This window comes from Quercus robur, chromosome 8 (genome assembly GCF_932294415.1).
Source record: "Quercus robur chromosome 8, dhQueRobu3.1, whole genome shotgun sequence".
Lineage (NCBI taxonomy): Eukaryota > Viridiplantae > Streptophyta > Magnoliopsida > Fagales > Fagaceae > Quercus > Quercus robur.
In genome coordinates, this window is record NC_065541.1 from 37745226 (window position 1) to 37761674 (window position 16449).

A 16449-nucleotide genomic window follows, 5' to 3' on the forward strand; every position below is an offset into this window, starting at 1 on the left:
ATCGCTACTTTGTTTTCCTAATGCATCTTGAAAACATTGGAAATAAGGAAGTCAAATATTATTGTGCAAGATAATATATTATAACTTTCGGAATTTAAGAAAAATGAAGCCGAAACTTTTTATTACCTTACCAAAATTATGATCTTAAATATAGGCAATAAAAAAGGAAAGAATACCTTAATTGCTACAGCCTACACACTTCGAAGAAGATCAATGGCTAAGAAGTCATGCCGATCTCTTTGAAATCTTTGTCATTAAAGCCAAATATAAGTCATATATTATGGCCTCAATATCCTAATAATGGCCCTTAAAAGGGTTTTATTACATTTTCTACTATAACTAAAACAATCCGTTTGTGTCCTTTTACGTGTCATATTAATGCTACACTAAAGAAGGAATATAAATGGTACACAGTACAAGGATAATATCTTGGTTGATAACTTGATATTCATGGGTAGCAAAGTTGTATCATAGGGGCCATCCTCCAAATTTATATTTGTATTTATTGCTAACAACAGTAAAAGATGAAAGTATAGAAATAGAAAAAGTATACTCTACAATTATGAACGAGTTATTAGTTCATCAACTGACTAATGACACATTACTAAAAAAAAATCCAAAAAGATTTAAAAGAAAGCGTAAGAAATAAAATGCATGAATGGCCTATTTGACCCTGCATATAGAATAATTTTCAAAGTGAATGCAAGGTAGGACTAGGGTTGAAAGACCCAAAGAATTACAAACTTTAGTCCTTAAAAAAAAAAAAAAAAAAAAACCCTGCAATAATTTAGCAAAAATCATTTTCAAAATATTATGAAATTTTGTACCTTGAAATGTTCCACAATAGAACGAACAAAATTTACTATTCAGATTTTTCCATGTATAAATATATGTTGCTCTGACTTTGCAAATGGAGAATTTAAATGGTTTGATCTATACACAACCATGCCTTCAAGCATTCAAAGGAAAAAATGTGGGACTCTCACAATGTCACAATCTACATGTATGATTCAATAGAAGCGGCTATACAAGTACAATGTTTTTATTTTTTGCTCGCACTAGTGACATCACCAGAGTAAATATTTACTTATATATGTGATATATGAGCAGAGCTTACTGTCTCTAAATACTAAATAGTATCAAATTATTTCCACGTGATTCCATTAGGCGAAAATTAGTTAAGGACCATGTGAATGCTCTTTAAAGCTGTCGGCCAAATGTATATTTTGACCCGAATGACATGTACTCTATATTAAACTCATCATTTGAGAACAATCGAAATTATTAATTTGTTAGTATTTTTTGGAGCAAAATGAGCCCAGTAAAGCTTGACAAAATGGATCAACAAAAAGCTCGATATAAAAACAATCATCAAGCAAAAAAAAGATTATGGCGCAGGCACCACAACCGTTAAGAATGTCGCAGAGGTTTTCTTACTAGGTCAAGTCCCTACTCCTCTCATTTATATTATAGCATTACTTGCTTAGAAAATAGAAAAATCTAAAATTATTTCAAACCACACTATGAGGGAAATATATTAGATATCTCACCCTCCTTTTAGCACCGTATTTAAGGGTCAATTATGCGACACTTATTATTGTCCTACCATAATTGCTATTGTTTAAATAATTTCTATGTTAAGGGCCAAGAGTTGGACAATCGTATGCTATGTGGTTAAACATTTGTTGACAGATTTCATAATCAACCAATGAAGGAAACATTTTTCATAAAAAGAAAGCAAAAGAGATGATAGATTTTTATATATGGTTAAGTGGATATATTTTACCATGTAAACTAAATTGGTAGGCTATTCCTACAAAAAGGACTTGGCAACCAATGTGCGTGTCATTCAGGCTAGAATACTAGAATTTATTCCCTTATTTTGTGAGCATTGATGTACTTCCATGAATTATATGCAGTCATATCATGACCTTCTCTTATCATTTCATAAGGTTGCCATCCTTGTAGGTATATGTTATGCTATATAATTGACGAAAGTAAAATAAGACAAGTTTCTCGTAAATGGCCTATATGTCGTTTACTAGTAGCCACCTTGGCTTGAGGTGTCAATATATACCTATTTATTATCAGCAAATTTTCTTTTGAAAGAAATTTAAAAACATCTAATTAATTATGGAATTTCATATCTTGAAAATATCACACCTAAGATGATGGTATTTTCTAAATTTATTTCTCCAAAATTGAATTGCTATCACCCTGCACTATGAAATAATTTATCCAACTAATTATTTCTTTCATTCAACTCATTTATTTTGAAGAGTAGCAGTGCCTTTTTGGGACCACTCTATAAATTTATATATAATGTTCTATCATGAACATACTACCTCATCTCTATCTATACATATTCATAGGCATTGGTCTATAAGTTTCTAAATTTTTTTCTAATAAATTAGAAATGAAATTTTATGAAGGTTTCATTTGGGACTAAGATTAAGACCAAAGGAACAAAAATACAAGTACAAACCATGATAGTCCATTCTTTTAGTCATCATCCAACAACAAGAATTGCACTTTCATGTTTGAATGGGCGCATGTGGTCTAGTTGCCTACAAAAGAATGAAGCAAAAAATATCTAAGCCTCAAACTCGAAATAGCATGTTAAGCTTAACAAAAGAGATTTTAAAACTTGTCAAGAAGACTACAACAATGAAAAGATCGAGGTATGTACACAATAGTATCATAATTTAAGGTCTCTTGTCAAGGTAACTCATTTATTTCTTTCTTTTTAATTAGCCATGCCAAATATTATCTTATTAGAATTAAGTGCATATCAAGCTTGCATGATTATTACAAGTATGCATATATGGAACATGTTGAAAATATTGCAATAAAATTGTTACAATTATCACAACCAATATAATTATATTATTAGTAGCATATGTTTCATCGTCATGAATCTGAGAAGTTCTATTAAGTCTCCTAGACTTAAAATGATAGATGATTGTGCTAACGGTATAGACATAAGTTTAAGTCTCAATAAATTTCCGCTATCTCCGCCAATTCACCAAAATCTTTTTAAATTGCTTTAAAAATTATATACGGTGCAAGCACCTAACAAAGATCAGTTTAAAAAAGCATATAGTCAAATAGCTTCAATTTTTATATATCATAGAATACTTCTCTATGATTCATATAGAATACACTTCATCAAAATATATCTATTATAGTACAATATGCAATTTACCTATTTGGATATTATTATTTCTAACAAAATGAAGCAAGTATTATTGAGGCCAGTGATAAAATTCCTTAAATTGATGTAAATCACAGACGAAGTCAAGTGATAAAATTCCTTAAATGGAAGTAAATCACCTAAAAATGGCTAAGTGATAAAATTTCTTAAATGAATGTAAATCACTAACGAAGCCAAGTGATAAAATTCCTTAAATGAATGTAAATCACCTAAAAATGGCTTAAGTGATAAAATTTCTTAAATGGATGTAAACCATTGACGAAGCCAAGTGATAAAATTTCTTAAATGAATATAAATCAACGACGAAGCCGAGTGATAAAATTCCTTAAATGGATGTAAATCATTGACAAAGCCAAGTGATAAAATTCCTTAAATGGAAGTAAATCACTTGAAAGACAAGCTAAGTGGTACGACTCCTAAAAGGATATGGATCACTTCAACGAGGCTAAGAGAGGTAGTCCATATGGCAAAGGTCAAACAAAAAACAAAAAGTTCGCGTAGCAATTAATGAAAGGTGATCATCATAGCCTGAGCAACTTCGTCAGCCTCCATTTCTTTATGGACTCAAAGTACAGGTTCTCCAAATCAACCCCTACACCATGCTTCACCAAGTACCTCCTTAGTAGTTCAAAGCCTTGGTAGTACCAGCTGAACAAAACAATATTGTATTCTTCAGTGAGCTAGAACGCTTGGTCGACCTTGGCAGTCACAATCTTGATCTTCTGATTGGCCGACTAGAGCCGCTCATCCTTCTGCACCATCAACAACTTCATGGTTAGAGCTTTAACTTTCTCCTTCCACAAAATGCAATCACTTAGCAAACAACAACAGAAAACATCAAGTCTTCCCTAAAGCCTCATCGTCAAAACAACAAATGGCGTGGCTAAGGTAATATAAACACTTTAGCATTAAAATTTAATTAAATTGATAGAATAAAATTGTGCAGTCAATGGATGATAAAAATACTTCACACAAGATTATAAATCTTGGAAGAATAATATCATCCAAATATCAAAATTCTTCAAGCTACAAAAGAATGATGAAGGGATTCAAAGAGGACGCTGAAACCTCACACATGTCGTCCAAAGAAATTAGCTCACTTTCAAGCTATGATCCCTCAAACGTCCAAAAAGGCCTTCAAAAGGTAGATACTAAGAGGTCTTTATAGAAATATTAACATTCCTGAAAAAGAAAGTAGTTGAAGATAAAGAAGCTTGAATCTAAACAAGTCAAACATTCCCTAAGCCTAACCAGCATAAAGCAAAATCAGACTTGGGAATGGAAGGCAATTGATGAGTCCAAAAATATTATTAAGGTCGTCCATTAATATGGAAGACCTTGCACCATTAGTAGGCCATCAAAGATAACCACTCAACACATTCAATAACGACCATCAAAGGTCTTAAACTCTCATCAAGACAAAGAACGTTACAATCAAGGTAATAATCACCCTAATTTATGTACAACAACTACCTAAGTCACCTATAAAAAGGACATTCTGTCTCACTAGTTAAGGTACATCAAAAACTACTACAAAACACTATCTATATACGAAAGATATGGGTTGATACTAACTTAAGCATCGGAGGCTCCCTCACCGAGCACAACCCGGGTCTCTTCGATCAATCTCTCCTTTATTTTGCAGGTCCTACAAGATCATCTAATCCTCCGGATTGGAGGAGTGACCCAACTAACAATTTTGGCATCATTACTTACATATACCTTTTTTTTTCAAAAAAACCTTTACATATTTTTTTAACGTGAATCTTTACATATACCTTAATAAGTAAACTCTATACATTTTATTTCCTTAGATGCATAAAAAAGACATCTATTCCATAATAATAGTGGCTAATTAGTTTTTTCATAATCTCATTTATAAAATTTCTTACTATTATCAAATTTTACTAGTTGGTGATTTTCATAATAGAGACATTAAATGAGAGTTAAAATCATAGAACCTTTCATTTGATTTTTAAAAGTCGTGGTGTGTGAAGAATATAAGCATTTAAGGACTTTTTTTATATTTTATTATTTATAAATAATGTTAAATGAAATGTCAAAAAAAGGATTTTGAAAATTTTCATATTTATTTCTTATATATTTCTATTATTAACGAAGAATGTCTTCCTTTTAGTTTTGATAATAAATATGGTTTTCTAGATTAGAGTTTGATTAGTTTTAAGTTTAAATTTTGTATGATTGTATTTAATTGTTGATTATATGATTTAATTAAGTGAATTTAACGATTTATTTTATTTCATTGTAAAGTTCTTAATGACATTCTTAAGGCCATCTTTAATTAATTTTTTACTCCTTTAGTTGCCAGCTTCTTTGTTTTCCAATTAACGGTTACTAATTAATTTCTTTAATTGATATTTAATTTCTTTTACTAATCTCTTTCTCTCTCTCTCTCTCTCAGTTAACATCCTATTGTTTTCCCAAATTTGATGATAATTCTAATGTACTTAATATGCATTGTAACGTTCATTTTTATTTTTTATTTTATTCCATTTTGCTGTTATTAAGTTAGTATATCCATAACTATTAGTTTATTTTATGATATGTTTGGTTGGATATTATTATTATTATTATTATTATTATTATTATTATTTTGTATTCTCTTTTTCTATTGATGCGTTGTACGTTTTATGGGAATACTTTATAAGAAAATTTTTTATTCTATTTTTTTTAATTGAGTGTTTCTACATTGTTATTTATTTTGTATTTCATTTTTCCATTGATGCATTGTAACATTTCATGGGAAGACTTTATAAGAACAATTTTTATTTATTGAATTTAAAATATATATTATATATTTAATTTTTTTTTTTAAATGAGACAAATTACAAATAATTTAATGATATGGAGGATGTTGATAAATTTAAATGTTGAATAAAATAAGATGAGAAGAAAAATATTAGAAATGAAATGTATAGCAATAAACACCAAATTATTTTATTTATGCTATGTAATAAAATAACATTGTATTTGTATATACTATCTTTATAATGCAATAATATAACTTATAACAACTAATGAAAATAAAAAAGATAACAACATAAAACACAAAACTAAATCATATCAACCCAAAGGATGTATGAATTATGATGTGTTTCAATTTTTTGTTATCATGGTTTGTAGAGATGTGGTCCATTTTCAGCCGAGCTATTTTCAATTGGTTCTACACCCCGGCCAATTCCTATACTTTGCAACTCCACTGTTTCAACAAATTCATCTCAATTTAGCCAAGCAACAAATAACTTCTGCTCTAATGTATGAGATACATGCCAAAATGTGTCTTTCATGAAGTCTCCTCTTGCCCTTTCACTAAAAGGTTAAGCTAGATTACCAGTCAATTCCAATTTTAGCAAACTGACTAACTTCTAGCAGTCTAAAACTTATTTCTGTGATGCATTTGGTGGAGCTTTTAGTACTGCATCAGTATGTTTTGATGATCAACCTGTTACACTAAAATAAAAATGTATATACCAAAAACTAAAGAAAAAAATAGAGAGAGAGAGAGAGAGAGAGAGAGAGAGAGAGAGAGAGAGAGAGAGAGAGGCTTTTGTGTGTGGAAAAATAGAAAATTATGCATGGAATAAGAGAGGGAATGACAATTTTATAGTATGAGGATAAAAATAAGAAGAGTCAAATATAAAGGAAGATAAAAAGATAGAATAATAGTAATATTGAGAGTAGTGGGGATATGAAAAGTTAAAATGGAATGAGAAAGGTTGAAAAAAGTTAAGGTAGAGGGATATGAAAAATTAAAATGAAATTGAAAATTTATAATAAATAAGAATAGTTAAAAATAAGATAAATATGATATTTTGATTATAATATAATAGAGTTTTTAATTCACTTTAAATGTTAAAAAATTGTATAAAAAATTGGAAAAAAAAATTGATAATGACATGGCTCAACATGAGCATAACAACATTAAATGTTATGCTTCAGCTTTTAGTAATATATAGATTAGTTACCAATAACTATATGTTATTATTGTCATGAATAGCCTATATAATACCCATCATCACACCCTTTCTTATGAGTCATAGTATATTACTCTATATTTAGATATACACAATCCTATTATATGTCTTTCCCACGTATTTTCTACAATTTATATTTGTTCTAAGGAAAGGCAATATAAGTTGTTCTTGAACCTTCATGAGTGGAAGTGTGTCCATCACAAAGGTTGACGCTATAGTCTAATCCTGGGAGGTTGTTTGGCCAAGAGAACCAGTCGCACCAAATTTTACTCCGAGTGGCACAAATCAACCTTTAAGAACAACGCTTTTGCAGCGTGATTCTATAGCATTGTGAGATTGTTCCAAACTCCTTTTTATTTTACATTCTTGCTAATTAATTTGGGATATTAATTTTGTATCAAAACTTGTTTATTCACTAAAATATTTCCAACACAAAATGCAAACCTATCACCACCAATTGCCACCAAAATCAACCAAACATCACCCAAAATTAACCCAATCACCACTAGCTACTATAAAAACAACCCAGAATCAACCAATCAACACCGGTCCAAAACAACCAAAAACCCAAAATTAGATCAACCCAAAATCACCAAAATCAACTCAAAATCCAAAGAGTGAGATCAGTAGAATTGGCAGCATGGCGAGAGGTAGAGAGTGAGAAAGGGATGGTTGAGAGAGAGATAAAGGCAAAGCAAATAGACAAATAGGTTTTTTTTTTTTTTTTTTTAAAAAGAATTCTAGAGGAGAAGTGGAGAATTAACGATGAGAGAGGAGAGAGAAAATATAATTAAAAAACTAAATAAAAATTAGCATGGTGCTACAGTACCCTTCTAATGGGGTATTGTAGCACCATGCCATTTTTTTAGGCATATGACACATCTAATGTAGGTGGTCTTTTGGTGTTTGGTCATTGGTGTGCTAAATGCTAAATATTTAGCATTTAGCATATCTAATGCTAGTGCTTTTATAGCTCATTTAAAAAAAGAGGAGTGTTAAAAATTGAATGCTAGAAGCCACCTAAAAATCGAAGCAGGCACATCACGCACACCATCCACCTAGATGAGTTGCTAGTACCAAGAAAGCTTAACAAGAAAAAGATCCAAGACGAAGAACACTAAGATGAGCACTGAGATAAAAATCTGGAATTTAATTATTATTTTTTCAAGGATTAACATGTGGAGAGATAGAGAGAATGATTTTTTGTTTGTATGTGTTTGTGGGGTAGGGGGGGGGGGGGGGTTTTTTGTACTTAGAGATAAATAGTCTCTCTTTTGGCAAATTTCAAGGGGTAAAAATTAGATTTAATGAATTTGTCTAGTATTAATTTAGATTTTACCAAATTTCAATAAATGAGTTAATGAATTTGTCTGCTATTAATTTAGATTTTAATTTTGTTAGGTGTGTTTTGTCTGATTTTAATTTTGTCTCTTCACCTTCATCTTCAAGAAAAGAGCCTTATTATTATTGTTTGGGTAAAGGCCTAAAGAAGCCTTAATTAAAATGTACACATACATATATTATATTATAGTATTAGTTAAAAAAGGGGCCCTTCTATTATTTGGGGCCCTTAGGCCATTGCCGCTGCTTATATGCTCTTGTTGGCCCTGCTTGGATGTCATGAACACAATAGAAAGTGTCAACCAGTTGAACTATTATTGACAACCTTTTTAAACTTTAATTACTTTATTAAAAAAATTACGTAATAAACTGTTGTTGATAAAGTATAGCATGAATGAATTTTATTCAGCAGAGAAGCTAATGCAGAGCATCATGTATGCTTACAAGGGCAAGTAGTTGGGTTTCAAATTCAAGTGCAAGCACTTATGTTACAGCGTAAGTCCCTAATTAGAAAACTTCACCACTGCTAGGTTGTTGGAAGCTTCTAGAAGGAATTTGGAAGTTAGGAAGATAGCTGATGCATATGCGATTAGATACAGTACTGCATATGTTACCAAACAAACCTCTTATTGTAGTTTCAACTGAGTCCCGTACAAGTATAGATTGATATTTCAGTTAGTTCTTAAGACAGTTAAGAAACAATATTGTAACACATAACAGCCAACTAGTGACAATTATGCAGTAATAGTTGTATAAATAGGCATATAGACTTCATTTTTATGCTTGATTGATTCTGATTAGTGAATTGATTGGCCTAAGTGCTATTTTGAGAACCTTGAGTTCTTTGCGGTGGTGTTATCCACCTGTTTGTTGTTCTAAGCAACCCAAGCCATTTTCCTAAGTTCTGAACCACTAATACAGTCCCTACACAATTCCCTGCACCAGAAGCAAGTAAGGGGATCTTTGGGTAGATACGGTAATGACATTAAAAGAAAATATAAATACAAGAATTTCTTTAATTCATGTCTTCTAAAACATACAAGAAGTTCTTTAAAATAGCGATAGTCCAACCACAATTTAAGACATTCCAAATCTTATCCTTTCAAATTCAAAACACCACTGCAACAAACATGGGAAAGGATTTATAGTTACCTGAAGTATCCAGCAACGGAATTAATTAAGGAAAAATATTTGCATTATCACCTTGTAGATTGCAACAGGAATTACAAAGAGAATAACAAGATTCATGAGAACCGTAACCATGCATCATCGTCCATCTAGACTATTCGTTAAATCAATATTTGATTCCGGTCTACTAGAAGAAGTTGAGCTGGGTTGGTCTCTCCTTATGAAAAAGGCTGGTTGTTTGGGAGTTGGAAGGTTCACAGTTTCACCATCAAGCATCTTGATAACAATTGACATGGTTGGACGATCACTTGGGTCATGTTGTACACATAAGAGACCAATATTTAGGCACTTCACAAACTGATCTGCAATGCAAGTATCTCGTAGGGTCTCGTCCATTAAATCCAACAGCTTGTCATCGGTCCACAACCTCCATGCCTATGACAGTAAACATTGGTATGAAGTAAAAAATTACCAAAGCATAGATTATTAGAAAAATTAACACACCTACATAGCCTATAATGAAAAAAAATATGATGAGAATGAAAATGGTTATGAGAAAAAAAACACACTTACATAACTTAGAAGGCTCATTGCTTCTTTTGACTGATAAAAACCAGTGTTCTTCTTTCCACTTATAATCTCAAGTAAAACTACACCAAAACTAAAAACATCGGATTTGATTGAGAAGATTCCATCTAATGCGTACTCCGGAGACATATAACCACTACATTGCAACAGTTGTATAAATTATGATATTAGCAAGACACTTCTTTGTGCATATTTTCTAAACAAAGTTAGTAGAATGAAAATTTGCCATAATACATAACCAATCAGCTACAACAATCATATTGTGTATAGGAAACATACAAAGTTCCAGCTACTTTTGTTGTGTGTGCCTCCGTTTGTTTGCCACCAACAATCCTCGCCAATCCAAAGTCAGATATTTTGGGGTTCATTTCATGGTCTAGAAGAACATTACTGGTTTTCAAATCTCTATGAATGATCCTTATTCTAGAGTCTTGGTGAAGATAAAGAAGCGCTCGAGCAATTCCCAAAATGATGTTGAAACGCATCTCCCAGTCCAAAAATATGCTTTGCTTTTGATCTTGTGTTTTTCCATAATTCCATTTCGCATTTGAAAAGATAATTTTAGCAACTAAAATAAGAAATAAAATCAACATAATATGGACAGTAGATATAGGAAATAGGTTTAGAAGCCTACCAAATATGAAGAAGTCTAAACTTTTGTTAGCCATGTACTCATAAATTAAAATCTTTTCATTCCCTTTTATGCAATATCCATAGAGTCTGACAAGGTTCCGATGCTGAAGTTTTGCAATCAATACCACTTTGTTCTTAAATTCTTGTAGACCTTGACCTGAGACACTTGAAAGCCTCTTTACTGCAATTTCTTGACCACTTGGAAGCTTACCCTAGGACCAAAATTCCCAATACACAATATTACCATTAACCAAAAACTAGTTGACATATACATTAATGACCACTAAATGTTGCTGAGATTACCTTGTAAACAGGCCCATAGCCTCCTTGTCCAAGCTTATTTTCATCTGAGAAGTTATTAGTAGCAACTCGTATGCTTTCCAAATCATAAAAAGGTACATCTATTCCTTTCTCATCTTCTTCTTGGAACTCACCTGAATCTATCAAGTCTTGGACATAGCTTTCACTATATAACATGCGTTGTACTCTATTTCTTTGGTCAATTTGTCTGTTTTCTAAATTCAGAAGACACTAATCTATCTTATTTTTCACATGTTAATTACATGGAAGAACTTGTAATAGGTTTTTTTATGATTCAATCTAACCCAAAATAAATAAATAAATAAATAAAAATCAATGTGCATAGTATGCATTTTGCAAAGTGCTTACCTTGTCTCTTGGTCATCTTTCTTCGCCATATGTAGATAAAAGTAATGGCACAGAGAACAATCACACTAGTTATTCCAACAATCAGAAGCAATATCATTCCTTTTTCTGATGGTGAAGAAACTAAAACAAAGAAAGATGACTAGTCATACTTCAGTGTATAGAATTTGAATAGAAATCTTTCGCATTATGTTTAGTAGTTACAGTAGCAAACAGGCTCAAGTGACAAAATTAAACGATAATTAGTGAAAGTTAAAGGATGTATGTTTTCATCAATTTGTGAAACAAAAATATTTATTGTTATACAAAATACAGAGTATAACAATATATGACAAGGCAATGATCACATTGACATTGCTGTAGACGATTTTGCAAATTTTAGGAAAGACCTGCCAACTTTGGAGGTAAAATTAGAATCGTTACACGTAAGTAAAAGAAAAACCCCTGAAAATCAGTCCTTAGCTAAATACACAAGGTCCTAACAATGTGCTAAATCACTAAAGCAACCATTATCACAGTTAGTAAAGGAAGAAAATAAAAAATCTCAGCTGGGGCCACATTAACTAAATCTTTATTTGTAATAAAGTATCTTAATTTGCAATATGCACATGATATAGAATCCTAACCTTGTGTACAACTTAAATTTGCGCCATCCCATTGAAAGCTTTTGGTGCAAAGGCACCTCCTCTTCCCATCACTAGCTGATTTGCAAGTTGAATGTGGCCAATCCTTGCAATCCGTAGATAAATTACAGATTGGCTCTAGTGGTGGCTCCCAAACAATCTCAACATCATCCGTAACTCTAGACAAAACAATAGAACTAGAGTTTCTTGGATTAGTTTGATTAAATGGCAATGACTGGTTTAGCCGCAGACTTCCAACATCCTTGACCTGGATTAAAAACTTTGCTGTATTTTGATCGATACTAGTGACTCGATATGTCCCACTTGGGGCCTTGAAGCTAACCTGGCCAGAGGTAGTGTTGCAATTGAAACTGAAGTACATAGGATCACCGCAATTTGAGCTAGTGCTAAGTGGATAAGGGATCGTGTTTGTGCCACAAGGCTTACAATTTTGTACAGTTGGTTCTGCAGAAATATCAAGTTTCAAATAGTGAATAAACTCAAACAAATAGGACTTGGTCTTATTTACATATAATGAAATTGCCTAGCGTTGTAAATCCATCTGTCCGCAAACCGACAGTCCATCATCCCATGGGTCGTGGTTGAGAGTTTGTCATATACGGAGACTGGGTTAGCATTTTATTTTTGTTCAGTAAAGATAATTGACATTTTCAATTATCGGCTCATCATGAAAAAATAATTTTTTTTGAGAATATGAAAAAATAATTTGGTTATTATGTAGAACCATGCTCCTTATCAAATTCATTATAAATAAATTTACTAAGTTGTTAGTACTATTGTTGCGCCTCTTTAACATTTTGTATAGTCTTGGGCTTGGACTATAAACAGCTGGCAGGTTTTCTAACCTTTCTACTTCATATTCAAGACGCTTTCTAAATTTCCTTAAGTACAATACTACGTTAGTAAATTCAAGCAAATTTATGTAAAATCGACCAGTTAGTGCAGTACCTATATCCGAAATTGCTACACGGATGGAGAGGTTATAACCATAAACAGGCTCCTCTTCAAGATTAGCTGAATCCTGCGTCCAAATCCAGCATGGCAATTTTTTGAAGCGTTGATTATATGAATAAGACTTGCAGACGCAGTTTTTAAGGCACAACGCTCTGCATTCTGTTTCGTTCCCAACCGGATACATTTGTTCTGGGTTTTCCCCTGTATCCATCATCATTAAGTTTAAGAAGGTGTCGCCACAGGACGTCGATTTTCTGGTGCACCCATCTGAAAAATCTCCGAAATTCCACTTCTGAGCGACATAGGGCATGAACCCTGGCAAACATTTGCATGCCAATTTATTGTTGTATAAATTACAGACACTAAATTTTCCACAAACATTATACTTGCTACAATTGTTTCTCGGCTCCACATCGTCCAAGTACCATGTCCCGTTTGTGTTCTGTACCCAATACTCTATCTTCCCACTAAAATTCATCACCAACCTTGCATTCTCAAAATCATTCCTATTTTGACCTTCTGTTGTTGTGACGGTAGAGTAATACCCACCATTCTCCAAGCTTTTCCAGTCAATATTCCCCCTTTTGTTGATGATTTGTGTGTTCGAATTTCCTGCTGTATCTAGCATAAACGTGAAGTTCCCAGTTCCAGGGTCATCACGGCCTCTCCAAGAAGTCAAATTAATGTTTCCATCCAACGACAGCGTCATGCCTGGAAGAAACGTATCAGTTGGATTTTCAAAGCTCTCCCACAGACTTGTCACATTACCGTATTCGGATGAGTATCCGTATAGTACCAGGTTTCCAGAATCCGTGAGATTCACAATCATGTCTGTAGTATTGCAGGATTCACATTCCGAATTCCAATGAGCCTTCTCAGTACTCGTATCCATCACCTGGAGATTGCCATCTTTTGCAAATCTGAAAGCTCCAGCAGTAGTATTAATAAGCGGGTCATCTCGATTGGCAACCCATACAACTGTTTGCTTATCCCACTTGTACCATTTTCCAACGTATCTTTTGTAGCCAGAACTTCCAGCAGGACTAAAGAATCCTAATTCAAACTTTCTTCCAGGCGAAACTAGAGTTTCTTCATGGTCTTTAATCAACTCGCCATACCTCAAAGAAACTCTATCAGCACAATAAACGTGAAAGGAACACAGCAGTACTGGTATGTACAAGATGAACATGGAACATAGCATGCAGTTTGCGGACCATCCCTCAATTACGGTGATTACTCCCATTTTCATTTTTCAACTTTCTGTTACCAAAATGAAATACAGCACACGTACAAGTAGAATTTTCTTTGTTGTTAGAAGCAGAGTGTCGGCGTGGTTTCTGATCATCCAATTGCAGCAATTTCTGCTGTTTTGGCTTCCTTGTTACGAAAATGCCCTTGATGTTCTTGCTTATTGACGCAAAGACTTCTTGGTCATCAAATTTCACTGTTTAACTGTGCGGCAAAAATAGTTCAATATCACTATTTTTCGAAATGATTAGGGAGTGTTTGGGAGGGGGAGTTTGAGTTCTGTTGTTTGGGTGATTTTGATATATATAAATAAAAATGTGTGTGAAAATATACGTAATGTTGTTTAAAATATAAGTTATTGAATTAGAACTAACATGCCAAATAGAGCCTTAGAGTCTGTTTGTATAGAACTTATTTTGCTGAAACTGAAAACACTGTAGCAAAATAATTTTTAAATATGTGAATAATATCGTAGGACCCATTTTTAATGAAAAAATTGTTAAAAAATGAAATTTGTGGGTCCATAAACAGTGCACGAATACACTGTTTACTGACAAAAAGTCAACAAGTGCGACTATCCCAAAAAAAAAAAAAAAAAAGGAGCTGAAACGCGTTGTGAACAAAACGTAGACGCAGGCGCAGCTGAATCCAAACAGCCACTTAGAGCCCGTTTGGTTATAGTTTTCAAAAATTGTTGTTTAAAAAGATGTGAAAATTGTGGTTTAAAAAGTGTTGTTGAACAATATGTTTTTAGTGTGAATAAAACAAAAAAATGTGTTTGGTATCATAATTTAAACAATGTTTTTCAGTGTTCAAAAAATGTAAAATATGTGTTTGGTATGTATGTTTTGTTTGATAAAAAAAAGCTGACCCGTATTAAATTTCAAGGATGTAATCCCATTTTTATCCCTGCTTTATCTAATATGTTTCTGTCTTTACCCATTTCTCTTCAGACAAAAGAGGAAAACTGACCTTGTTAAAGAGAATGTCCTTGTTGTTTATGTGCATAATGCCATCCTTCAGCGTGCATTTCCACCTGCTCTTGGTACGTGTCATCTACCCACCCAAACACATAATGTATTTAATGAAAGTGAACAGTGTCAGTGGGTCCGGGTACAGTGAAAAAGTGTTGTCATTTTTATTACAATTATGCCATCACAAATGCTGTTTATTGTTTAAAATGTGGTCGAACCATGTTTCAAAAATTATGTTCAGTGTTTAAATACTGAATACTATGTTTTCAGTTCACAAACCAAACGGGCCCTTAGTGTTTTACCATGAGCTCCTTTCCCTCTGTTTTCACCACCTTTTTCACTATCTTTCTCACGTGACCCTGACAAAAGAAAGAAAAAAGAGAAACCAACATATCGTACGGCGAAATATTCATTGGAATATGCAGAGTGGGCGATGATGAAGTGTGTTCAAATGTGTGGACACTTTTCATTCAGCAAAAAAAAAAAAAAAAAAAAGTGTGGACACTTTTCAACCTACATAGACATGTGTCCTTTTGACACAACCCTTACAGAAGAGGACCCCTACGTGCATAAAGTCATGGAAGTACTGTACCTCTATGAATATGATGGACACATCAAACCAATGTTCAACGTTATCTTCCTGTTTTAATGGCTGAGAATTCATGTTCAACGTGTGGCATTTTTATGATACTCGGTTTTCTTAATTTCGATTTTCTCAAATAGTACTAAAATATTAATAATTTCAAAAAATAATAGTATTTGGCCAAATTTAACTGTTTGGTTTGATTCCCTTCTTTTTCCTTTTCCTTTATTTGTTTGATTTTGAAACCATTTGGTCCATTTCTAGCTACTTCGCACAACAGAGCAAGAGCAAAACAAAAATCGTGAAGTTAGTGGACCCAGTTCTTTCGATAAGCATGCTTCAAAGACAACATGATATGTCAAGTAAACAAAATTATTGAAAATAATTTTGATTAAGGAATTCTCAATTCTCAATTCTTCGAAGGCAAGCCAGCATACTGCCATGCAGGAACAGAGTAAGGAATTCTTAATTCTACAAAGGC

At 32.7% G+C, this 16449-nt stretch overlaps 1 protein-coding gene across 14 annotated transcripts in view; it reads right to left on the reverse strand.

Annotated features, from left to right (window-relative positions):
- Positions 1–16449, reverse strand: part of LOC126695418 (G-type lectin S-receptor-like serine/threonine-protein kinase At4g03230) — a 144773-nt gene that overhangs the window by 53596 nt on the left and 74728 nt on the right. For 3 of the 14 annotated variants that reach the window (XM_050392157.1, XM_050392154.1, XM_050392164.1), the window contains exon 2: positions 13158–13679. The exons of 6 other annotated variants lie outside the window; for them this stretch is intronic. In XM_050392157.1, coding sequence (XP_050248114.1) covers positions 13158–13679 — 522 coding nt within the window. Of the gene's footprint in view, positions 1–9593; positions 10114–10251; positions 10403–10545; positions 10784–10900; positions 11112–11202; positions 11415–11568; positions 11689–12191; positions 12654–13157; positions 13680–16449 lie in introns of those variants that run through there. 5 more of the 14 variants (XM_050392156.1, XM_050392166.1, XM_050392174.1 and 2 more) reach the window with 4 other exon arrangements.